We start from the raw sequence: 24,616 nt of genomic DNA, 5'->3' as shown, positions 1-24,616 counted from the left end.
TGTAAAGAAACACGTTCTACTATATTTAAGGTGTTTGACGCTCGGATTAATTTTTACGTCGGTTTATAACTTGTTATAGCAGTATTTTTCGTTTGTAATGAAAAAGTGACAGTGTCCCGAGTCAGTTTCTGATACAATTTTCGATAAGAAATTGACCGTTTCGTCCAAATGCGGTCCTTTGAAGATAATTTTAATTAAACCTTTTGATGTATAATTCATCCCAGAGTTTTCATTTCAATGAAATTTTTTTAACCATATTTTCATTTTGCCTTTCATTTTTCAATTCAAATAATTTAACAAAACTGAAGACTTTCAAACGGAAATTCTTTAAATTTTAGTTTAATGCTTTTGAAAGAAAAGTTTTTTTTTATTATTAAGGACGAGTGGCTTCAAAGCTTACTTACTTACGACTTCTATTTCTAGACACTTTTCCGCTTCATGAGTTAAGGATTTTGCCCTTATTTTCTTCGAGAGTGTGTACTTTTTTCTGAAGTAAGTCGTAATTTAGTTACAAAACCATAAACAGCGTGGCGTTTACGACAAAGCGGGCTGGCAAGCAGTGTTTTTTTTTTACTCTGAAGAAAAATCCTTTTAAAAATTCGCCATACGTAACAATATTTATATTCTTGCAAGTAGTCTATTTTTAAGGGTTGTACTATGGAATTTAGGCTCATTTTAAGCGTGTAAAACAGTATGATATACAACCCAAGGGTTTCTTTCTCGCCAAATGCACTCAGAAAATATAAATTATTATCCACTTAGATATAGATAGATTGAAGGCGAGAATGGGGCACCATTTAATCTTTACAATAACACTTAAATCTTGTATAGGCGACTGTTATATAAATAAGTTAAGCCTTTGTTTTTGAATTTTGAAATTGCGCGCGCTAGATTGAAGGCAAGAATGGGGCACCATTTAATCTTTACAATAACACTTAAATCTTGTCTAGCGATTTATACTTTACTAACCTTGTGTATAGGCGACTGTTATAAAAATAAGTTAAGCCTTTGATTTTGAATTTTGAAATTGCGCGCGCTGTATCTCTATGCTTTATATAGTAATTTCACGTGACAACGTCTTGTATAACTTTTCCCGCGCGTAATTGAAAATCCATTTTGGGCGCTCGCGCTAATAAATAAAATTAACAAGCTTGATGCCTCCCCTCGCGGGCGTGTGTCACGTGGTTAATAAATGAGGCTATAGCCCAACCTTAATGAAATAGGATATTTTTCTTTAATGATATGAAAGGATTGTAATAAAAGTCCGCGATCTCGTATATAGTTGACGGCTACTTTAAAGGGGTATAACTTATCACTTTCAAAAGACTGCAGGGGCCATGGCTCCTGGGAGAGGTTATTACTATATAGCTCACTTTGTGATGGTAAATCTGATATATAAGGGTTGTCATAACGAATAAGCCCCTTCCTTTTCTGTGTTGGTATAAGACGTGTAAAATGCCATGTAATTTCATTAAGGAAACACATACCATTTCGGTCACGAGAAAAATAAGTATACAGTATTTGTGGTTTACTCATAATAGAAAATATTTCTTCTTGGGATCCCTTTGTTTACAAAATGGGAAATAGTTTTTATATCTTCCAATAAAGCCATTTAATTATAAATTACATCGTTATACCAAAAACGGATTTATGGGATAAGAACGTCGGATCATAGCTTTAGCCTCTAGTACCATCCTCGCATACTTTATTGAGAAACTTCGTCTGCTTATATTTTGACTCCACCCACAAATTCGATCTCTAGAAGTAGCTATATACAGAATTTGTGGGTGGAGTCAAAATATAAGCAGACGAAGTTTCTCAATTAAGTATGCGAGGATGGGGAGTGAATTCGCTAACTCCGACGTTCTTATCCCATAAATCCGTTTTTGGTTATACTTGTTTGTATAAATATTTCTCAATAGGAAATTGTTTTATTGGTATTGAATCTTTCAGTATGACACAAGATATTTTTGATGATGAAACTTTTTTTCAAATTTCCGCTTGAATTCATTTTGTTTTCTAGCATTTATTTTTACGTATTTCAATATTTGTTCGGAATTTATGGGAAAAGGCAGTCATATTGAAAAAATTTGCCCGCGTGTTACTTTGAACTATAGCGTACACATATTTTATTGAATATCTGTTTTCCAACCAACCAGTATCGGAATGCCACTAATTTAGTTTTTATTATTATTTGTTATTTCTTTTATGTTAATCTCCCTTGTATACATTATTAATCCATACCTCGCGTTCAAATCCAACGCATTTTATATCAAAAAGGCTTAACTTTAGTCTTAAGCGGAATATTGAAGAAGGAAAAACATAAGAAACAATTTTATTTTCAAGCAGAATTAAACTTTAATTGGGAGGAAAAATTGAAAATTTATTGTATAAAATTGAAACGTTTTTCATATGCAAAAATTTCGTAAAAATACAGTAAAGAAATGGGAGTAAAAACGTGGTAGTAAAATTTTCCGGTAAAGTTTTCTATATATAGTTTAAACTTTAAAGTGTGGGTGAAAAGATGTTTTTTTACAATATTTGTTTAGTTACATTGAATTTCCGTATCGAAAGACGATAATCTTTTGTCAGATTGGAAGAAAAAGTCAGTCTTAAATTGAATAGAAATATAATTTTGTCAGATTGGTATCTTCGTTTCTTTGAATCAGGAATCAATAGAGATTTTTCTTTTTTTGCAACGCCGTTTTGGGAGTAGAAAAGTCTTTTTGTACCAACATCCATCCATCCCCTGAGGATGAAATACGTGGGGGTGTATCCGCTCCACTTAAGCCGCATTGGGATCGGATTATTTCGTTGTAAAAAGAAATGAAACGAACGAGAAATGAAAAAAAAAATAAAGTGTAGGGGTCCCGGAAGGTTCAAATTCTTTGACCCCGTTCTCAGAAGTAAATCCTGATTTTTAACTCTCAACATTCGTTAACTACCTTTACAACTATGTTTCCATTGAATGTATGTTATTGAGCCATTAAAGTGAGATGAGACCAGAAGTACTGAGCTAACCAAATTCTTCACTCGGCGAAAGTGAATATTCTTGAAAACACACGAACGGTTGGCCCTCTGGTAGCGGTTTCTGAATTTTCCCTCCAAAACGTGAGACGCTCGTGGCGGTAGATGGCCGAACTAGATTCCAGCACCCGCGTTCGTGTTCCGCGGCTTTAGGTTGAGGGGAAGAGGGTAGGAAATGTTTTTGGAACTCGACCAATTTTTTTCTCTCTAGTTTTAGCGCGTGGGAAGCGGCATAAAATCGTCAAATTTGTTCACTAGTGCCAGGATCTACTAGCAATGCTAGAGCCCTTCACTTCTAGTCTCGTCTCACTTCTGGTAGTACTAAATAATTGTAAGTTATTTTAATATAATAGCTTTATCCGTTATTGCCGCCTCCATTTTGTGGAGTGTTTGAACTCTTCGATCTACCACACCATGGTGTAATATTTTAGCAACAGCATGGCGGTAAATTTCCTCGAATATGTATATGTATATATGTATTTATATTAGAGGCAATTATCCGAAACGCCAATCTTCGTCAGACAAAAATAATAACAACAGGAGGGCGGAGTTTGCCTTCGTATCGATTCGACTCTTCAACGCCCACCCCACCCCCTCGGCTGTTATTGTTTAGCGGGCCATCACGCTAAGAGCTAGATATTCATTTTTGACGCAATTTGCAGCCCATAACGTATACTTTTCATTTCAAAGTTTATTATATAAATCTGCTGTTAAATGAAATGGAAGAAAATACGTCGGATTTAATTATTAACTTAGTCTTACTCGGGGGGTTAGATTCATTCGTCCAAAATTAATCCGTTGGCAGAGAAAATTGCGTATTCTTATTGTTAGAAAATTTCCTAAACACATCATAAATTAATAATAACCTGTAGTCTCTATAAATTGACCCTTAATTCTTTCGTCCTGGTCTTAGGAAAGTCAGACAAGTTCCGCGTCGTAATGGAGACCAAATGTCATCTGTATCCTGAGATATTAGAGGTCAAAGGTCTTGGAAGTAGCTGAAATGAATAGCAACACTTGTCCGGGCGCACTATTTATATGATTCCTTTAACTTATTGGGACTTAATATTAACTTCGGCGAGGCTCTTTCAATTTCGCTTAACATGATGGGAAGGGGACACGCTTAGGTGGCCGCCCTACGCGATTAGGGGATCCGTCAATTAAGTGATATAGCCTAGATTCCAAGGCGAAATAGACGCCATCGTAATGAAACCCCCCTTTAGAGACTGACCCAACGCAATCTTATAATAACATATATACTCGAGCAATGTCCAATACTGTTCCAAACCAAGAAAATTGCTTTTCTTCGAAAGTAACTTCGGAGAGCCTTTGATTAACGGCTTCTTCGTGGGGATATAGCTTGACCATATACGAAAAAAAGGTATTCCTGTATATAGGCCTAGTTTCTTATGATTTTTATATTGATTTTATCCATGGCCAATATATACCACTTTAAAGAAGTTGTTAAAAGAAAATTGACAAAAAAAAATGGACCAGTTTTATAATTGGAAAGAAAGTGGTGGTTTTTTTTTTCTAGGATCAAGGAGTGTGGGTTAGTTATTATAATTCATAGCGTGATGGATGACGTAGAATTTGGGTGAAAAACTACTACATTTATTTCTTTAGAAGTAAAAAAACTACTATACAATAGTAGAGTAATTCAAGCCCATCCGTGTCGAGATTTAAATGAATTTAAAAATGTAAGTTTCCCGATTGAATTCCCAATACGGTAAAATTTAATTTACGAAGTTGTCGTTTGATTTTTTAATGATGATGATTGTTTTAAAGTTTAACGCGCCCTTTGATAACTTGTATAGATCCCGTATAATGCGGAATCTTATAAACTATTTATTTGAAAGGTTACGGCCTAAGGATAGAGTTCATGCATGCAAATTCTCTTTGATTTAGAATAAGCCTTAGGACGCGCGCAATCAATGCGAGCGTGCATTGTTGAACAAAGAGATACCTAATAAGTGTAATTAAACCATATATAAGTATAGAAGCGGCTTTAACGTATACAGGCTAGATTTGTTTGTTAAAAGAAACTAGTAATAAGTGCACTGTAAATCATCTAATTAGCTACGGGTCACGTTTGTTAACAAAGACCATATAAAAAAGTATGTCACCTTTAAGTAATTCACTCTTGACCTTGAAATTATAGCCCTTAAGAGCTAATGTCCCATCAGGAAGGCAAAATTTATTAGTGTACAGTATTTATTATTCGGCGTTTGCACTTCATACGGACGACACTTCCATCATCTTGATTAAAAAAAGATAAGGTCCATCCATATAGGCGCGCGCTGACCAATGTGTTTGCCAATCCTCTTTTAAAGATCCCCTTCGATATACTATAATGTTTGTCGAGTCTTCTCCGTCAAGTACTTGGGAATATATTTCTTTATGAGATACTAGGACCATGCCCAGCTCTCTCTCGCTCATCAATCCCAGAGTGGTAATATCCTTATCTTCTTGTAGGTTTAGCTAACATTACTTCAACCCCGTACAAATTTACATTTCGTCGAGTGGACCCCCCACTCTTGACGCGTTTTTATGACGCTCGTATCGAAGACGAATATTTTTTGATCGACTTCGTAATATTTAAATGTACCGATGAAACGAATAAGAGCCGTTTTATCTAGGGCTTGGTTGGGGGAATGTTTACGTTCGGCGTTTATAAGGCTTAGAAAAGACGTTCCAGCCCCGAAATAGCTTCGTAATAACGTTTTTAACGACCTAAACATTCGACTATCGTCCTAACAAAGTTCAGCCATTCGTGATAAGCCCTTGCCTTAACACTCCTCGGTCTTTTAGCAAACGTTCGACGGGTGAAAATGGGCTAACTTAACCTGGATGACTGCTGATTATACGTTCAAAACATCCAACTTAAAGTTAATAATATATTTTTAATTCCTGCCTACTGTTTTATAACTTCTTCCCAAAGTTTACGTTGACAGGATAAAAATACTTTTACTATTTTTATGGTATTCTATAGCTTGGTATAACGTAACATAGCTAGAGGTCAGATGTCAAGTCTCGCTATTATAACGTGAAGTCTAATAATACGAAAGGCCCCTAAGGTATAGGCCTAGTAAATAAAACGAAAGTTATTTTTATAGTTAGAAGAACAAAACATTTAATTAGCTTTCCCTTCAGGAATTAACTTTCGCAAGAACTTAGTTATCTTAGTTAGGTTATATTTCGAATTTTTGGAAAATTTTATTATATAAAACTCAACTGGTGTATTATCACTTTAACAGAATTTACTTACCAAACCAGTAGTGAGATGAGACTAGAAGTGAAGGGCTCTAGCATTGGCACAGATCCTGGCATTAGTGAACAAATTTGAGGATTTTACGCCGCTTCAATCGCGCCTACGCTAGAGAGAAAAAAATTGGTCGAGTTCCAAAAAAATTTCTTACCCCCTTCCCCTCAACCTAAAGCGGCGAAACAGGGACGCGGGTGCTTGAATCTAGTTCGGCCGTCTACCACCGCCAGCGTCTCACGTTTTGGAGGGGAAATTCTGAAACCGCCACTAGAGGGCCAACCGTTGGTGTCTTATCAAGAATATTCACTTTCGTCGAGTGAAGAATTTGGTTAGCTCAGTACTTCAAGTCTCATCTCACTTCTGACCAAACTTATTAACTTCGGATGAATGTACTTCTGAAAAAAGTAGAAATTCCGGAGAGAACTTAATTTCGACAATCTCGTCATCTCGCGGTTTCGTCCAAACTAATTTACGGTAAAAATAATTAGGTTGCAGACCACCGACCGACCTCGAGGCGTTAGGAACCATATTACGCAAGTACTTTATATATACTATGTTTGGTTTAAAACTGGCCACGCTGCAACTGAGATGGAAAATTAAACCATGGAACTGGTTTGAATCATAATAACGTCCGTCGACTGGAGGATTTTGAGTATTAGGGCATATCACAATCTCTCTGACCTTTTGTGCCTTAAGGGCCACGCGATGACCGAAGCTAATATGTAATGTAACTGATAAGCCATTAGCAAAGTTCCACGATAGGGTTAATCTTAGTTAGTAATTCAAGCCTGAATAGGCACGATTAATATCGAACTTCGCTTGGAACAGCCACACCGAGATTGCGTGTGTTATATAACATTCCGAAACTTGGGATGAAGTTATTAGTCCCGTTTCAATCGTAATTTGCCTACCAATATTCCTGTAATCTGTAGAAATACAATAAGAATAGTTTTGCGCGTATTGCTTTCTAAGGATGGATTTCCATAAGGCAAAAGTTGTATTGAATCTCTCCCGGGGATCTTCAGTTGGTAACTAACTCTCTAACCTCAGCATCCACCAAGCTACCAAACAGTCTGGGTGTACCCAATAAAGCCAACAAACGGTTTATATCCGGTCAGGCCTATACGTCTAAGATACGAGAATCAATAGAGACGAAGGCTTGATCTCTTTCCCCAAGTTTCGTCATAATAATAGGTTAAAGCTTTTTCCCGCCTTTCTTTACTCTATTCGCGCCTTTTTCCTAAACGGATTTGCAACGTTTTTAGGCGCGAGAAAAGTGATATCCGCGTGAATTCCGTAATATTATGTCATAAGAGAAGCTTATATTTAACAAGAGCGACGGAAATAAATGGCTTCAAAAATTTTGACGCGTATCATGACTTTGGACACCCATAAAACGAAGTAAATGTCGTTTATGGCTCAGATTTCAGCTAAAAAACCTTCCATAAACTTTAAATTATAAATATCTGAAGCGAATAATATAATAGAGGAAAGAATGACTCGGGTATCTTCTATTTGAGAAACGCCAAGTTCTCGAGTGCTAAAACGATTTTGTGGAGTATCAATATGGCATACTAAGATGTTTACCTTCTTTTAAACAGAGAAGAATTTAAATTGAATATCGAGGAAGCCCCTTTTTCACGCTGACTTTATCTTCTTCTTTTCTTTCGAATCTGAGCTTATTTAAATATAGATGTTTATATAGCACCGTGTTCCCTCAATGTTGTTATAAAATCTTTCCCAATTTTCGCCACTCCCACCGGGAAAGGATTATAATGGATAAGTTTAATTAAAAATACAATTAACTAAGAGAATAGGATTCCCTACTATAGTTTCAATTAAAATTCAGTTTTAATTAAATTTTTAATTTAAGATTTTTATTGCCGGTGGGTGTGGGTACTGGGTTATACGTTACGAAATGGCGTGGGAAAAGTTAATTTGCCTTATGTTTGATTAAGGCACGAATTGAATTTGAAATTCAACGCGCCATTCAATTGTAGTAATATGTAAATGTAAAAGAAGATAAAAAAGAAAGGGTTTTAAACCTGCGTATTCGGTCCCAACTTTATCCTTGAGGGTAGATTTGGCCCGTTTCAAATCCTCGCCGCCTTTTTGTTCTTGGCCGGAAAGTAAGCTTAGTTTCTCAGTCAGGAAGGAAAAGTTCTTCAAAGCCCGCATATCTTCAACCACGCACTTTGTAAAGAGGGTACAGTGGTCTAATTTACTAACTTCCGGTCTGGCGTCGGGATCGTACAAGAAAAACAGTTTCCTCCAACCCCAATCGGCACTCAACCTTAACAAGAACGAACTGACCCCGTTAAAGGTCGGACCGACCCTGGTCACCATGTAGTAATCGTTCTCCGGTTCGTTTTTGGACAGTCCGAAATCCCTTGCTGGTGCTCCGGCCGTTATCAAAGGGATACCCCAAAATTTCAACATCCGGGCGATGGGAGCCGCCACGTAATCGCAAACTGGACCCAAGAATAAATGACTACCGTTTTGGGCGTATCCTTCGATGGCCAAATTTAAACCCAAAGACTCGTTACAATTCGACGCCGAGTAACTGACCTCGACTGTCCATCCTGGTAGAGTTTCCCGTTCCCCGACTTTTAGAGTCGCTAAGACGATGGCCGGTTTCACTTTACCGATTGAGGACAAGTAAGAATCGTTTTCGGGAAGTAAAACCGTGACCCGGATGGTCTCGTTGGACCATCTATCCGTTGAACAGTCGGACAGGGATTTAAATCCTCGAATAAACCGTAGGTAAAACGTGATAGCCACAAACGCAACGAACCTCATGACTACTATAATCCTAACTACTGGTGGTGGTAAACATCTCTTTGGAAAAGTTTCGACTTTGTTGAATTAAGTTGGAAAGAAGCGTCCGCTTACATCGGACATCGGAAACTCTTTCCAAAAGACAGTTTTGCCTTCCGAATTGCCAGCGACAAACTCTGGGAGTCCCCCTTTTCCTCGTAAAGATCTATATGGAGAGAGAAGAGGCGCAGACTCTGTCTGTACCGCGAAGATTTTCTCCCTGTCCCATCTCCAGCGGTTTCTCCAATGAATTTCTCTATATAGTTAACATCAACAAGTCGACTAAGGTACCTCCAAGTACTGAGAAGGTAATTCTTTTAGAATCGTAAAAAACTTTATCTCGGGGCTTAAGTTGTATTTATATAAGATCGAAGCTAAGGAGACCGTTGATAGATTTAAATCAATCTTACCTCCGTAATCGTTGCCAATTTTTTGTTTCAACGCCGTTTTCGCAGTTTCGAAAGCCGCTTCCCGATTTAAGTTATTCCCAGACATGATGCTGACTTTTTCCGTTAAGAACGACAAGCCTTTCGTTCTCATATCGTCTAACAAACCCTGAGTGTAAAACTGACAAAAATTGTCCTTAACAACTTCCGGTTTGGCGGCCGGATCCCAAATGACAAAGAGTTTTTTCCAACTCCAACGAACGCTTATAGTCAGTAATAACGAGTTAACTCCATTAAACGAAAGTCCAACTCGAGTGATTAAAAAATATTCATCCGATGGTCGAGTTTTGCGCTGACCAAAGTTCCTAGCTAGAGCGCCGGCTGTTAGTAAAGGGGTATCCCACCATTTTAACATTTTAGCTAGAGTACTGACGACGTAATCGCAAACGGGACCCATAAATACGTGACTTCCTCTTTGATCGTGTTCCCTAATAGCTCGATGTAAACCCAAAGATTCGTCACATTCAGTGTCCGAGTAAGTAACTTCGATCTTCCAACCGGCTGGTAGGATACTTTGGTTCTGTATTTTAATACGAGCTAATTCGATTCCCGGTTTCACTTTGGATATTGAACCGTGGTATTTTTCGTTGCCTGGTAAAAGGACCGATATTCGGAGAGTGTCGTTGGACCACCTATCAGTGGAACACGTTGAGGATAGCGAATAAACCATCTCGAAAAACGAAATGTTGATGATAAACGACAGAAGAAGCGACAGAGTACCGTGATGTTCGATGATGAGCATTTTGAAATTTCGTCCGTTCTTGTCAGTTAGAGAAGATAAACTGAATGAGATGAGAGGAGATCCCCTCTTTGTACGTGGATTGCAAATTTGTGAAGGGCCTTTTGGTTATCTATTCGTTGCAGTTGACCCTGATTTGCTGACCTTCAGTATTAGCTTTGTCTACAGACTGTCGATTGAAACTAAATTTCTTCCGGTTTTCAAGTTTAACGCAAAATTGGTTGCTGTAGTGTAAATTTTATTTTATCTCGTTTGGCCTAAGGTGACGAATTTGCTTTCATTGTAATAAGAAAACTAATTGAAATTAGAGCCCCAACACGGTTTGATGGAAATAGGTCCCCATTATAGAGAAAATTGTCGAAAAAAAATTACTTTTAAAATTTTCATTTTTGACCATAATCATGAGACCAAAAATTACTTTCAAAGTAAGCTCGCTCCCGGGCCAAGACCAGGTTCTTAGTGCCTAGCCGCGCATGCGCGTTCTTTAATGTAAGCTCGCTCCTGGATTTGGCGGGATATAGAAATCAAATAGGCAGACAGATTTGGGCTTAGCCAAGGCCTAAGCGAACTGTCAAAATGCTTCATGAGTTAATTTTCGCTTTATATGGTTGTCCTGGCAGTATTTTTATCAAAACTGAAAATGGAATTAAGGTCACTTATTGCCTATAATCTTTTAATGAATTTTCAACTTAATTAAACATTTATTCCAACTTTCAGGTATCAAAAAGCATTTCAGCACTTCATGTTTCGGAAGTGGCTATACTTGAAAAGCTATGTCTACTCGGAAGGGATTTCATGGTTTTAGAAAGCTTTATTCGAGAATACGAGCGCTCCAGATCAAACCCTAAAGGTAAAATAAGTATAATTTGATTAATTTTAATAGGGAAGTTATCTAAATGTAAAATTAATAATACAGGACAAGTCATTGGCTTGTATTTGAGGGCATTCTGTAGTGGATTAGAGAAGGTTTTAGACTCTTATAGAAAAGATATAACTAATTTGGAACAGGACGTTCTTAAAGATGAACATATATCCCTTTTTCACTTCCAATCGGCATTAAATAAGGTAATTAAACTTTAATTTCTATTAGTATTTTAAGTTAACAATAGCATTGCATTCTTTAGTATTACCTCTTGTTTCCCTCATTGACGGAACTTATCAATAACATTCAAGATAAACAGGTAATTTTTTATCTTGCCTTACCTTAAAAACACTATTAATTAATTTAAACAGAATTAAATTAAATTAAATTTAAATTATAGTATCATGGCTGTAAAATATTGAGTTTAGTTTGTACCCAATCTGGAATTCCAATTGTTAATGAAGCATTTAATAAGTAATTAAGAAAAGAATTTCATAAGATCCTTCCTTATCTTTTAAAGGGAGGGTGAAGTAGAAAATCAAGTGATTTTTGTATCGATTCTTCTACTAATTATAATAGCAGTCTGCATAGTGAAACATTCAGGAAATACCAGCTCCGAATGATTTTAAAATTCAAATTAGGTTCCGATTTTAAGAATAATTTTAAACAAGGACTGCCGACCAATCGCGTAACTCCCTGCCTTTTTGTTAACAAAATTCTCGTGGCACGTTCCGTGTTGAATGAAATTTATCACGAGATTTAATAAAATTCGCGCGCGACGTGATAATCGTGGCCCGAGACATGGAGCGTGCCACGAGAATTTTGTTAATAAAAAGGCAGGGAGTTACGCGATTGGTCGGAGGTCCTTGTTTAAAATTATTCTTAAAATCTGAACCTAATTAGAATTTTAAAATCATTCGGAGCTGGTATTTCCTGAATGTTTCACTATGCAGACTGCTATTATAATTAGTAGAAGAATCGATACAAAAATCACTTGATTTTCTACTTCACCCTCCCTTTAATTGGTTTTTAATTAATTATTATTGTAATTAGGATTTTGCAAACTTGCCACAAACCTTTCATTAAGCAATTAACGGGTTGGATGATATACGGTCAACTTTTTGATCCTTATGAAGAGTTTTTCATTAGAAAAATAAAACCAAGGGAATTATCAGACTTTGAACGTCTAACTGCTGAGAAATCTCAAGGAAATTATCCAGGCGATTATGAAATTATCCCCGATCTGTTGCCATCTTATTTAACAATTGAAATTGCTGAGAAAATTCTGTTTGTTGGATCCTCAGTTTGTCTTTTTGGTAATAATCAACAAGAGTTAAGCTTAACCAGTGAGTTTTAATTGATTCATCAGGGAGCCCACCGGTCCTATAATTCCTATATTTTTGAACCAGTCCTATATTATCCTATAATTTCATGAAAGGTCCTATAATATCCTATATTTTTGACTTAGTCGAAGTTTTCGTATAATTTAGCATCAAATTTATCAAAATTTAGCTTTTTTTTTTATCGAGATCACATTTGAATAGACACCGAAATTGCGGAGCTCGCTTCGGATTTTTTATATATTATATTATATTTTAATTAAGTTCTTCTGAGTTTTCAAAGTAAAATCCAATTTGTTATTTTTTGAGATTTTTCTACCCCCAAAATTGTATTATATATATGAGCATTTTTAGTCCTATATTTTCCTATAAAAACACATTTTTTCTCCTATAAAATCCTATAGAGTGCTGTCAGTTGTGACGTCAGATCCAAGGTTAAACGTCATGAGTCTGTCTTTAGCAATGGGCGGCCATGACAGTTACCGACGGTTTTTTCTTTATGGGAAAACAGCATGGGTGACGTCACACCGGCGCTTCTGACAGCACTCTATAGAGTGTTGTCAGTTGAGACGTCAGATCCAAGGTTAAACGTCACGAGTCTGCCTTTAGCAATGGACGGCCATGACAGTTACCATTTTTTTCTTTATGGGAAAACAGCATGGGTGACGTCACACCGGCGCTTCTTACAGCACTCTATAGAGTGTTGTCAGTTGTGACGTCAGATCCAAGGTTAAACGTCACGAGTCTGCCTTTAGCAATGGGCGGCCATGACAGTTACCGTATGGTTTTTTCTTTATGGGAAAACAGCATGGGTGACGTCACACCGGCGCTTCTGACAGCACTTTATAATTCTGGAAAAAAAATCCCTATTTTTCCTATAAGGAATTTAAATTTAAGAGTGGGCTCCCTGTAAGTTAGAAATTAATTAATAATTACTAATTAGTGTTTTTCTTTAGCTTCCATGTTTATTGATAAAGAGGATCATTTTGCTAAAGCAATTCATTGTCTACAAGAAGGAGAATTCTCGGTAATTCAATTTGAAAAGACGGTAGATGAGATTAGAGTTTGTGCTGCTGAGGTTTGTTTGTTAAGTACTTAAGTTGTTGTTTGTTGAACTTGAAAGTAATTAATTTTAATTATTTTTTTGTTTATTTAAACTTTAGCATTTATGGAAAATTGTTGTAGAAGACGGGAAATTGTTATCGCAGCTTTATTGTTTGAAAGATTTTTATCTTTTGGGAAGAGGAGAATTGTTTTTAACCTTTATAGATCATGCTGGACATTTATTGGATATTCCACCAACTGAAACAACAGATTGGAGTAATTATATTAATTACTTTAAAGGGAGGGTGAAGTAGAAAATCAAGGGATTTTTTATCAATTCTTCCACCAATTTTAAGACCAGTCTGCATAGTGAAACATTCAGGAAATACCAGATCCGAATGATTTTAAAATTCAAATTAGGTTCAGATTTTAAGGATAATTTTGAAGAAGGACCTCCGGCCAATCGCGTAACGCCCTGCCTTTTCATTAACAAAATTCTCGTGGCACGCTCCGTGTCAAATGAAATTTATCACGAGATTTGATAAAATTAGGCGCGCGATGTGACAATCGTGGCGCGAGACACGGAACGTGCCACGAGAATTTTGTTAACAAAAAGGCAGGGCGTTACGCGATTGGTCGGAGGACCCTCTTTAAAATTATCCTTAAAATCTGAACCTAATTTGAATTTTAAAATCATTCGGAACTGGTATTTCCCAAATGTTTCACTATGCAGACTGGTCTTATATTTAGTAGAAGAATCGATAAAAAATCACTTGATTTTCTACTTCACCCTCCCTTTAATTGGTTTTTAATTAATTGTCGTTTAATTACAATTAATTAAATTTGTTTTAGAGGTGAATGAAGCGTTTAGGACAGCAGTCTCAGCAGTTGTTCCTGATGAAGAAAATATAATGGAGAAATTTTCAATGTTTATCCGTCATGGAAATGAAAATGGTTTAATTTATTTAATTTAATTTAATTTATTTTATTTATTATTATAAATTAATTATTAATTAATATTTAATTCGTGGTTTTAGCTCAAGTCTTTAAAAAAGAAAGCGCAGTCAGTGGTTGGGCTAATGTCGGTTTGAATTACAATGTGCAAAGACCTTTGCATACCATTTTTAATTCCAAAATTCTTGAAAAGTAAAGTTTTAATTAATAAGATAGACTTTTTAATTATTTTTAATGTTTAATTTAATTTTAATTTTTCTATTAAATAAAATAGGTACAATAAAATATTCAGATTTCTTCTCTTAATTCGTCAAGTTCAAAAAGATTTGCACGATTGTTGGCTCGTTAAAATGAGAGCGATTAATAAAGGAGCTTATGGAGAAAATCCTTTATGGCAATTACTTACAAATGCAACATTCTTAATTGATAATTTGCAATATTATTTACAAGTAGGTTTTTTAATTATAATTACAGGGTTCGTACACGACCTGGAAAACCTGGAAAAGTCAGGGAAATTGAAAATGGGCCTAAAAAGTCAGGGAAATGTCAGGGAAAGTGAAAATGGGCCTAAAAAGTCAGGGAAATTGAAAATGGACCTAAAAAGTCAGGGAAATTTAAAATGGACCTAAAAAGTCAGGGAAATTGAAAATGGGCCTAAAGAGTCAGGGAAATTTAAAATGGACCTAAAAAGTCAGGGAAATGTCAGGGAAATTTAAAATGGGCCTAAAAAGTCAGGGAAAAGTCAGGGAAATTTAAAATGGGCCTAAAAAGTCAGGGAAAAGTCAGGGAAATTGAAAATGGGCCTAAAAAGTCAGGGAAAAGTCAGGGAAATTGAAAATGGGCCTAAAAAGTCAGGGAAAAGTCAGGGAAATTGAAAATGGGCCTAAAAAGTCAGGGAAATTTAAAATGGACCTAAAAAGTCAGGGAAATGTCAGGGAAAAATATATTGGAGGGAAATTTAAAGTATAATGGTGACAAGAAAATTTTTTGTCTGAGATTTGAGCAAAGCCCCAAATTCGCGGAGCTCGCTTCGCTCGCTCAGGTTATTTATGATTTACTTCAAATTAAATTTAAACGAATTAATTAGCTAATTTTTATAACAATAACTCGTGCAAAAATTATTTGAGTGAATATATAGATTGGTTTTTATATACGTTCGCCATGTACGTTATTGCAAATGGTCAGGGAAATTTGTGGAATTTTGTCAGGGAAAACCTGGAAAAGTCAGGGAATTTCATTCCAAAAATTTTGTACGAACCCTGAATTATATTGGCAATTTTTAACGCAATTTATTTCAATTAAAACTACAGAATGATGTTCTTGAAAGTCAATTCTCCAATTTGGTTCAATTAGTTGAAAGCACAAAGGATTTTGAAGCCATTCTTCACGCTCATGAGACTTTTCTGGCTTCAGTTATCACTCAGTCATTTTTAACATGGATTCCAGTTTGCCATATTCTGATTGATATCATGAATTTGAGCAGACAGATTTGTAAAGTGATTAATTCCAATATTTTAAATATCACTTTGGATGAAGATGCTTATGATCTTGGGAAGATACAACACGAATTGAGAAGGTCAACTATGGCTCTTATTAAATATTTAACTGTGAGTCAGAGCAAGGAACCGCATTCTAATTTGGGACAATTACTCTTAAAGTTGGATTATAATAAGTATTACAGTGAAATTGGACATTTAAGTACCAAGGCTTAAGTTTTGGACATTGAAGTACCAAGGCTTAAGTTTTGGACATTGAAGTACCAAGGCTAAAGTTTTGGACTTCTAACTACCAAGGCTTAAGTTTTGGACAATGAAGTACCAAGGCTAAAGTTTTGGACTTCTAACTACCAAGGCTTAAGTTTTGGACAATGAAGTACCAAGGCTAAAGTTTTGGACTTCTAACTACCAAGGCTTAAGTTTTGGACTTCTAACTACCAAGGCTTAAGTTTTGGTCATTTAAACACACCAAGGCTTAAGTTTTGGTCATTTAAACACACCAAGGCTTAAGTTTTGGTCATTTAAACACACCAAGGCTTAAGTTTGGGTCATTTAAACACACCAAGGCTTAAGTTTGGGTCATTTAAACACACCAAGGCTTAAGTTTTGGTCATTTAAACACACCAAGGCTTAAGTTTTGGTCATTTAAACACACCAAGGCTTAAGTTTTGGTCATTTAAACACACCAAAGCTTAAGTTTTGGTCATTTAAACACACCAAGGCTTAAGTTTTGGTCATTTAAACACACCAAGGCTTAAGTTTTGGTCATTTAAACACACCAAGGCTTAAGTTTTGGTCATTTAAACACACCAAGGCTTAAGTTTTGGTCATTTAAACACACCAAGGCTTAAGTTTTGGTCATTTAAACACACCAAGGCTTAAATTGTATCAAGAATCTTTAAAATATTTTTGGTAACTTGAATTATAGTTTATTTTATTTTACAATAATAAATTTACAATAAATTATAGCAGCTTCAAGAAACATTAATTAATTAATGCTAATAATCTTTAATGTTTTATTTGAAGAAAATGCTTTTGAAAAGATCTACAAAAGATTTATTAGGCTGATTGGCTTCATTAAAATTAGGCATTGTTATAGAAGGAGTTAATTTCAATTCATTTCCTTTCCATTTGTTTAAAAATTCACTGACAGAAGTCTCATCCATGTTGACATAATTTTCAACTTTCTCTTTGACCCCTTCTTGATCCTCTAAGGTTTTAGTTTCAAGTGATTGATCACCCAATATTTTTTTGACAGAAGTTTCCACTTTTCCAGTGCTGTCTTTAACCGTTTTTCTTTCTTCTATTTTCTGTTTAAGATTTTAATTATTAGAAATTTAATTAATGGGATAATCATAATTAATTAAGATTTAAAATAATAAATAAATTACTCCATCTGGTGTTCTTATTGTAGTGACTGAAATACTTTTAAAGTATGATTTAGATTTAGGTGGCTCTGGTCTAACTGGATCTAAATTAAGTAGGCCAGTTTCGCCAACTTGGTCATCAAGGTCAGTATCTTCTTGTTTTACTTCAGGAGAGTAATTTGGTGAATACCAGAACTTTTCAATCTAATTACCAATTTGGACTTAATTATCTTTTGTTTTTAAATGAAATTATTGGCTTTTTTTAATGAATTTTTCATACTGGTACCCTTGGGACTAGTTGTTGACTATAGAGTGCTGTCAGTTGTGACGTCAGATCCAAGGTTAAACGTCACGAGTCTGCCTTTAGCAATGGGCGGCCATGACAGTTACCGTTTTTTCTTTATGGGAAAACAGCATGGGTGACGTCACACCGGCGCTTCTGACAGCACTCTATCAGGTGTCTTTAACATTTCATCTCTGGGACTTAATGGTAATGGGGTCTCAGTTGTTTCAAGGGATGGGGTTTCTAAGTTTGAATGAAAGCCAAATGACTTGAATATATTATCAAAATGACTAAATATCTCCTGGAATTCATCTTTTTCTGATTGATTAGGACCGAATATGTCAGGAATAAATTCGTGCGATTCATTTTCATCTTCGTTAGAACGCCTAAAACATGAAAATATTCAAATAATTGTAGTAAACATTGGACCAAGGCTTAGCGAAGTTTTTCTCATTTCTAACTTACCATCCTTTATATGGGTTCATAAACTCGTGCATTTCTTTGAAAAAGTCTCTGAAAGGATTATCCATATTTATTGATAATTTAAAAGCTACTTTATTAAATAATTAAGCCTAAAATAGTAAAATTAATTATGACGCAATTATACGACTTTTTGACACACTTCCAACCTTATGCAGACAGCCGGAATCCCGGAAACGCGAGAGGAAAAAAAAAAAGCCGGGAAAAGTTGAACTTATAATGAGCGCCGCCTTCCGGTTTATTGTTAAGCCCAGTCTTGGAAATAGCACAGGTCCACAGGTCAAAAACCAGTTTATTAATTGCTCGGACCAGTTTTTTTATTCAAAATCCGGGGGTTACTGGTCCTTGAGACCAGTTTTTTAATTGAGAATTTTTATGAAAATTCAGGAGGGACCAGTTTAAAAATTCTAGACATTATAAATTTCTACTCCATGGATATAGTCTCCTAGCCTTGACATTTTCTAATTCCTTCCTTCCTTGCTACAACCACTGCCGACTCGATCACGCTTTGCTATAGATTATAGAAGCCCCTCCACACAATTTTTTACCTATATGTAAAAGCGCGTGTTGGTAATTTTGAGCTTTTTCGCTCGAAAAATCCAAGGAGCCAGCTTTTAACATGACCGGCTATGGGAGGAACACCGTTATTTTGCCCTAATTTTGAAACTATTGGTGCAAACCTCTTGAAATTTTAAAGAGATGTGAAAAAACAACGTTTGCTATGTTTTGGAAATTTTGAAAAGTTTCCCTTCTTTTTTTGTATAAATATTAGAACGAAAATTAGCCCTACTTAAAGGGATTGGTCTTGGAACGGTTTAATAAGTTTTTCCGTTTCACTTGTTCGAATCTCTTGAAATTTTAGTGAGAGGCACATTGAACGGTTTTAAGTTATGATGCAAAGTTTCGAAGTTTTCAAAGAAACAATTCACTTCCAAAAAATTCATTAAAATTGTGCTTGTGCATAATCCTACAACCTATTTAGTCGCTTAGGGAAATTTTAGGAAAAGGACTATTCGTTTTAAAAGTTCGAAATTTTCCACAATAATTTAAAAACTTTCACTAAAATTTCAAGAGACTCGAACCAGAGACCTGCACGGGCCGAGTTTTTCAGGCCCGACCCAAGCCCGGCCCGGTTTTAGAATTTTGATTAAGCCCGAAACCCGGCCCGAGTCCGAGTACATAGTTGGTTTTTCGGCCCGGTCCGGCCCGGCCCGTTACATGCATTAACCAAGCCCGGCCCGACACATTGAATGAATTGAACAGGCCCGGCCCGGCCCGTTACACGTAGTTCAGTTGTAATTTTTATATTTTTTACATAAAATCAATGATTTGAATTCATATTTGCTTTAACGTCGTGTATTATTCATTTCTTTTGATAATTGTTCTTTACATTTGTTCTTTGAAGCTTATACTCATTTAAATAATCTTTCATTTGAACTTTGGATTAAATGAGAATCAAGTTCGGCCCGGCCCGGCCCGTTAACTTCCAAAATTTTAAAAGCCCGACCCGGCCCGGCCCGTTAATTTCCAAAATTTTAAAAGCCCGACCCGGCCCGGCCCGATACAATATTTAAAAGTGAAAAGCCCGGCTCGGCCCGACCCGATCGGGCCGGGCCTCGGGCCGTGCAGGACTCTGACTCGAACCAGTGAAGCTGAAAGAAACAAATTTAAACTGTTTGAGACTAAGCCATTAAATTATGGTTCATTTTGTTTTAATGTTGTTACAAAAAGCTTTGTAAGAGAAAAACTTTGCACAAAAATACCAAACATTACTTTGCAAATCTCATTAAAATTTCAAGAGATTTCAACCAGTATTTTCAAAATTAGGACGGAAATGTTAAGAGTTAACTCTGATTTTTGACATAATTTTGCATCTATAGCCCGATCGAGTGGGCTGTGCGTCAACGAAATACTCCCTTAATTTTTCAATAGGATTAGTAAAAAATAAATTAGGGATAGGGTCACTGGTCCCAAGGACCAGTTTAATATTGTAGACGCTGGGGGTCACTGGTCCCGAGGACTAGTTTCAAAAAAATCCTTATTTCCAAGACTGGTTAAGCCTAATTCAGTGCAAAAACGCGGTAAAAGGCTTGTATGTCCCAATACTGAAGTTTGTCTACCCCTTTATTTTACGCTGAGAAGGTCCATTACGTAGAATGTAAATATGGTCACTTAACAAAACGAACATAACCGCCTGGTTTAGTTAAGTATTCCATTTGTGCCTGTTAGCCATCTCCTTTTAATTTTTCCTCCATGACGGCTTGAAACGCAGAGTCCCAGGTACCGACCAGGCTGGGAAATAGCACACTTCCTCTGGTCCAAAACCAGTTTATTAATTGCTTGGACTAGTTTTTTAATTCAAGAAGTGGGGGTTACTGTTCCTCGGGACCAGTTTATTAATTGCAAATCTATTGGAGAGCAAAGGCTGGGACCAGTCCGGAGACCAGTAAATTATTTCAGACACTAGGGGGTCACTGGTCCAAAGGACTAGTTTAAAAAATATCCTTATTTCCCAGCCTGTAATACACAACTAAGTTGACCAATCAGAAGCCTTTAGACGTAGTACATGTTCTATGGCTGAAGAAGTAGTGTCGTCTGCTGTTAAATGACTAAGTCGGTTGGATTTTCGACTAATTATCGTTCGTCGCTGGAGTTTTTTTGGTAAATATCTTTTAATTTTAGCATTATTATAAGGAAATTAAGGGTTTAAACTATCATATGAAAGATTAATAAGATTGTGTTCTGGGCAAAATTCAATGTTTGATGTAATTCAAAAATGCATCATGATGTACTCAAAAGTGGTCAAATTTCCTGAATCAGATTTCATCATTAGTTTTTATAACGTCATTTTAAGAATATGACTATTTATCGCAATAATTAAGAATGAAATGAACTATAAAAAGGTTATTTGAATAAGAAGTATGATCAAATGTTGTGGAAAGGTTTTGGAAAATGAGTGAAATCAAGAACTGTTTCAAGACTTTAGCTTGAATCTGTTGAATTTGGTTCTTGGTGAAACCATGAACGTTAAGGTACCACAAACACCTACATAACTTATTGGCCTATATTGGGGAGCTATTTTGTTCTTCTACACCACGGCCTACTTAGATCATCTCCTCCGTCGCCTGTAAGGCCGTCCGATTTCGTGGGCGCCCTATGCTAATGGAAAAGTAGCGAAATCCCGCTAGTGCGGCAATTCTAGGGTAGGGGGTGCTCGCATCCGGGACAAACGTCTTAATACATTACTATGGGGAAACTATGCCTTAAAACTGCACTTTTTCATCGGAATTTTTCTATATTTTTTAGATATTTTAGGAATCTAATTTTAACATATATTATACAATCAAGTAAGAGCTATCTTTTGAAACTTATTTCATATTTTTCCGTCCATTAGTTTTGCTGCAATCGTTATCGAAACATTCGAAGCGGATAAACTGGAACTTCGCGGCTAGAAATTTCGAATGTTTCGATAACGATTGCAGCAAAACTAATGGACGGAAAAATATGAAATAAGTTTCAAAAGATAGCTCTTACTTGATTTTATAATATATGTAAAAATTAGATTCCTAAAATATCTAAAAAATATAGAAAAATTCCGATTAAAAAGTGCAGTTTTAAGGCATAGTTTCCCCATAGTAATGTATTAAGACGTTTGTCCCGGATGCGAGCGCCCCCTACCCGAGAATTGCCGCACTAGCGGGATTTCGCTACTTTTCCATTAGCATAGGGCGCCCACGAAATCGGACGGCCTTACAGGCGACGGAGGAGATGATCTAAGTAGGCCGTGTCTACACATACCAGGGAAAACTCAAGAACCACGTTTATTTGCCGAAGTAGTAGTATTGCTTGATTGGTTAAATTTAATAATCAATTGCATTAGACGGTGTGACGTCACTTCCTGCTTTGTTAATGAGAGATTTTTTTAGAATGTTCACAATATAAACCCCATGACATAACATGACGAATGACCCCAATCACTCACATGTATATTTTTTAATGAAAAGGTGAACGATCTGATTAGGATATAATTATATCGTTATCAAATCATCATTGTCTCTCTGGGAAATGATTTCCCACTAATCCCCCCCCCCTAATTAGTCCTTATGTTATCTACTCGGCAGTTTTTTTTTAATATTTACCTCGCATACGCCCCTTAAACTCGATAAAAACGCTAAAAAACCATCGTTATTTTCACGACCAAACAGTCACGTCGTATTAACTAATTCATTTCGTAACTGTGCGAGGAATCATAAACTAAATGGACATTAAAAATTTCGCACAACAAAATCTCGACGAGCAAGGCGAATCTAGCGCGAATATCGTGGTCGAACGCATCGTAATGCAGGATTTAAATCGCGAGGGTCAATCGGTAGACAACACTCTCTCATTGCCATCTACTTCGCGAGACGTCGGAATTATCCCCGAAACTCGAGAATTGCCAAAACCAGAATCTCGACCCTCTTCTAGTAGTAGTTTAAATCGCGAAGTAGTTGTTGTCAACGCGAACGGGGAACCCGTAACCTCGGACGCGAACAATATGAGGAACATAGGGTGTTGGTTTTATACCAAATTTATCTTGGCCTTAATTGGATTAGTGTTAGGCTTAGCTATCTTTTTCGCGTTCTTCTTCGGGTATCATAATTACAACGCTGCACTATGGGGATTCGCTTCTGGTAAGTTGAATTGTCTTATCTATCTCAAAAAGGGGTGGAACACTTGAGAAAGTTGAGGGCCTCGAGGAACGTTTCCATCGTGTTTTAGGCAAAAATATCGAAACATTTCTTTAATCTACTATTGAAATTTACCCTAAAATGATGTATTGACCTCAAAATTCGACCCAGGCATTTGAAATCTGTCAATATTGCAATTAAGTGTTCAACCCCTCTACTACGTACACCACATGATTCTTAATCGCCCTGAGAATCGAATTACTCCTCAACCACGCCCATTTTTTTAAATAATAAGATCTCGTGAATTTTCAGGAGTTTTTTCCGCTGGTGTTGTCCATTTACATATTTTGTACCTAAGAGGTACTTTAGAAGAGTACCATAATCGGTCTTCATTGACTGGTATACTTTGGTTTGGCCTTGTTGGTCTGTTTTTGTCATTGGCAGGATTGGCAGTGTACTTATATCTAGCCATTTCTAAAAAACAAGGTTTGCTCAAGGATTTCGATTTCTTCAGGGTTTGTGTCAAGAATTGGGTTTTTATAAGGGAAGATTATAATTTTCCAAATGTGTCAAATTCATTTGGGAACGTCATAGAGACAAGTAATTTAATTGGGGAACGGCAAGAAAGATCTGTCGTAATTTAATGGTATTTAAAATTAAGTTAAATCAGAAGTATATAATACTTGTCTTCGAGAGAAGTGTACCACACAGCGGGGTGAGTGTAACGTCACTCTTCCCAACATCGGATCATTTAGAGCAAGGTTACTAAACCGAATCACATACACGATAAATAGTTCCCCACATCATTACTCTATTAGAGTTTAAATATTTGGCAAGACGCATGCGCTTGTGCATTTTTGTCCCACGTCAAGACAATCAAGGTTTGTGGGATGATTGCTGGGGATTTAGTGCCAAACAACTATTGAATTCACCTTACGGTGCGATGCCCATTTGTAGTTTGATGAGCTCACTAAAAGGGTGAGCCTGGGAAGAATGACGTTACATAACTAAAGCATTAAGAGGATACAGAGTGTCATCCTTCCTCTATTATCCCCTTCTGGTTAAATTCATTCTCTTATGAGGAAAATTTAAAAAAAAAACTTTGTGTTTTAAACTTGATACAAATCCTGAAGACTGCTAATTTCAATATCAACGTTACTTCAACACTAACCTGAATAATTTCTTTCCATTTCAAAGAATTTGATGTTAAAGGTGACAAATATTACCCAGCAGCCACATTTTGTTTCTTGTCATTTAAGTGGGCAGCTGGATTAGCTTGGACTGCTAGACATTATAGGAGGGTTTTGGAACACTCTAATCCAGCTTTATTATCGGGTGTTAGAGTACACCCTGATTCTGATACAGAAACAATTAGTTGAACACCAAATAATCAAAGTTGTTTTTTAAACAAATACTCTGAAGAATATAAATATTCCACTTAAAGAAACAATTTTTATAAAATGAAAAAGGCTTACCAGATTGAGCCATCAGTCTTCGTATTTTCCTATAATTTATATTTACGAATAATTGCCAAAGACTGTGATATATAAATCTATGGGATGTCCTGTATAAAACCTTATCAAGACCAAACATTCCTCGAAATACATCATATTAGTCAACGAAAATAGCTAATTAAGTACAATTGTTAATTAGCTTATTGAATTTTATGTAATTTTTTTTAATTAAGTCTTAAATTTCCAATTAATGTAAATAATTTCCCTAAAATACGTACGTAATAATATTTTTGTGTTTTAGTAATTTTGATGTGAAAATAAAGTGCAGTTTTAATTCTGAATTTATTTAATTTCTTTCTAAGATTGTGGTTT

General features: G+C 36.0%; 5 protein-coding genes across 8 annotated transcripts in view; 2 read left to right on the top strand and 3 right to left on the bottom strand.

Moving 5' to 3' along the window:
- The window catches only part of LOC149692570 (gamma-tubulin complex component 4-like), a 60,525-nt gene extending 43,553 nt beyond the window's left edge, over window positions 1-16,972 (top strand). The window contains exons 1-12 of one of the 3 annotated variants that reach the window (XM_089868341.1): window positions 10,788-10,945; window positions 11,012-11,144; window positions 11,211-11,359; window positions 11,419-11,475; window positions 11,557-11,630; window positions 12,210-12,472; window positions 13,453-13,574; window positions 13,660-13,816; window positions 14,393-14,494; window positions 14,578-14,686; window positions 14,769-14,943; window positions 15,805-16,972. In XM_089868341.1, the coding sequence (XP_089724467.1) occupies window positions 10,871-10,945; window positions 11,012-11,144; window positions 11,211-11,359; window positions 11,419-11,475; window positions 11,557-11,630; window positions 12,210-12,472; window positions 13,453-13,574; window positions 13,660-13,816; window positions 14,393-14,494; window positions 14,578-14,686; window positions 14,769-14,943; window positions 15,805-16,206 (1,818 nt within the window). In that variant the 5' untranslated portion in view covers window positions 10,788-10,870 and the 3' untranslated portion in view covers window positions 16,207-16,972. Of the gene's footprint in view, window positions 1-10,787; window positions 10,946-11,011; window positions 11,145-11,210; window positions 11,360-11,418; window positions 11,476-11,556; window positions 11,631-12,209; window positions 12,503-13,452; window positions 13,575-13,659; window positions 13,817-14,392; window positions 14,495-14,577; window positions 14,687-14,768; window positions 14,944-15,804 lie in introns of those variants that run through there. The other 2 variants (XM_089868340.1, XM_089868343.1) reach the window with 2 other exon arrangements.
- On the bottom strand, window positions 8,231-9,093 carry LOC149692572 (atrial natriuretic peptide receptor 3-like). Its single transcript, XM_089868345.1, has one exon. The coding sequence runs from the start codon at window positions 9,089-9,091 to the stop codon at window positions 8,246-8,248; it is 846 nt and encodes a 281-aa protein (XP_089724471.1). The 5' UTR covers window positions 9,092-9,093; the 3' UTR covers window positions 8,231-8,245.
- Window positions 9,369-10,693, bottom strand: LOC149692571 (atrial natriuretic peptide receptor 3-like). The gene has a single exon (XM_089868344.1). The coding sequence runs from the start codon at window positions 10,295-10,297 to the stop codon at window positions 9,392-9,394; it is 906 nt and encodes a 301-aa protein (XP_089724470.1). The 5' UTR covers window positions 10,298-10,693; the 3' UTR covers window positions 9,369-9,391.
- A 20-nt stretch (window positions 16,973-16,992) lies between the features above and the next one.
- On the bottom strand, window positions 16,993-18,279 carry LOC149692569 (HCLS1-associated protein X-1-like). 2 transcript variants are annotated; one of them, XM_089868346.1, is made up of 5 exons: window positions 18,106-18,279; window positions 17,812-18,026; window positions 17,638-17,666; window positions 17,382-17,561; window positions 16,993-17,300 (listed from the first exon to the last, which is right to left on the bottom strand). In XM_089868346.1, the coding sequence occupies exons 1-5, from the start codon at window positions 18,168-18,170 to the stop codon at window positions 17,007-17,009; spliced, it is 783 nt and encodes a 260-aa protein (XP_089724472.1). In that variant the 5' UTR covers window positions 18,171-18,279; the 3' UTR covers window positions 16,993-17,006. The 2 variants fall into 2 exon arrangements, with proteins under 2 accessions (XP_089724472.1, XP_089724473.1); XM_089868347.1 differs by having other exon boundaries at window positions 17,644-17,666.
- Window positions 18,280-22,363: 4,084 nt separating this feature from the next.
- Window positions 22,364-24,585, top strand: LOC149692568 (heme transporter hrg-1-like). The gene is made up of 3 exons (XM_089868339.1): window positions 22,364-22,793; window positions 23,103-23,276; window positions 23,988-24,585. The coding sequence occupies exons 1-3, from the start codon at window positions 22,379-22,381 to the stop codon at window positions 24,167-24,169; spliced, it is 771 nt and encodes a 256-aa protein (XP_089724465.1). The 5' UTR covers window positions 22,364-22,378; the 3' UTR covers window positions 24,170-24,585.
- The last annotated feature ends 31 nt before the right edge of the window (window positions 24,586-24,616 follow it).

This window comes from Phalangium opilio, unplaced genomic scaffold, assembly GCF_054372755.1.
Source record: "Phalangium opilio isolate 3A_F unplaced genomic scaffold, DU_Popi_V2 ptg000024l_1, whole genome shotgun sequence".
Classification (NCBI taxonomy): Eukaryota; Metazoa; Arthropoda; class Arachnida; order Opiliones; family Phalangiidae; genus Phalangium; species Phalangium opilio.
Note: the sequence above shows the minus strand (reverse complement) of the source record. Positions and strands in the feature narration are given on the sequence as shown.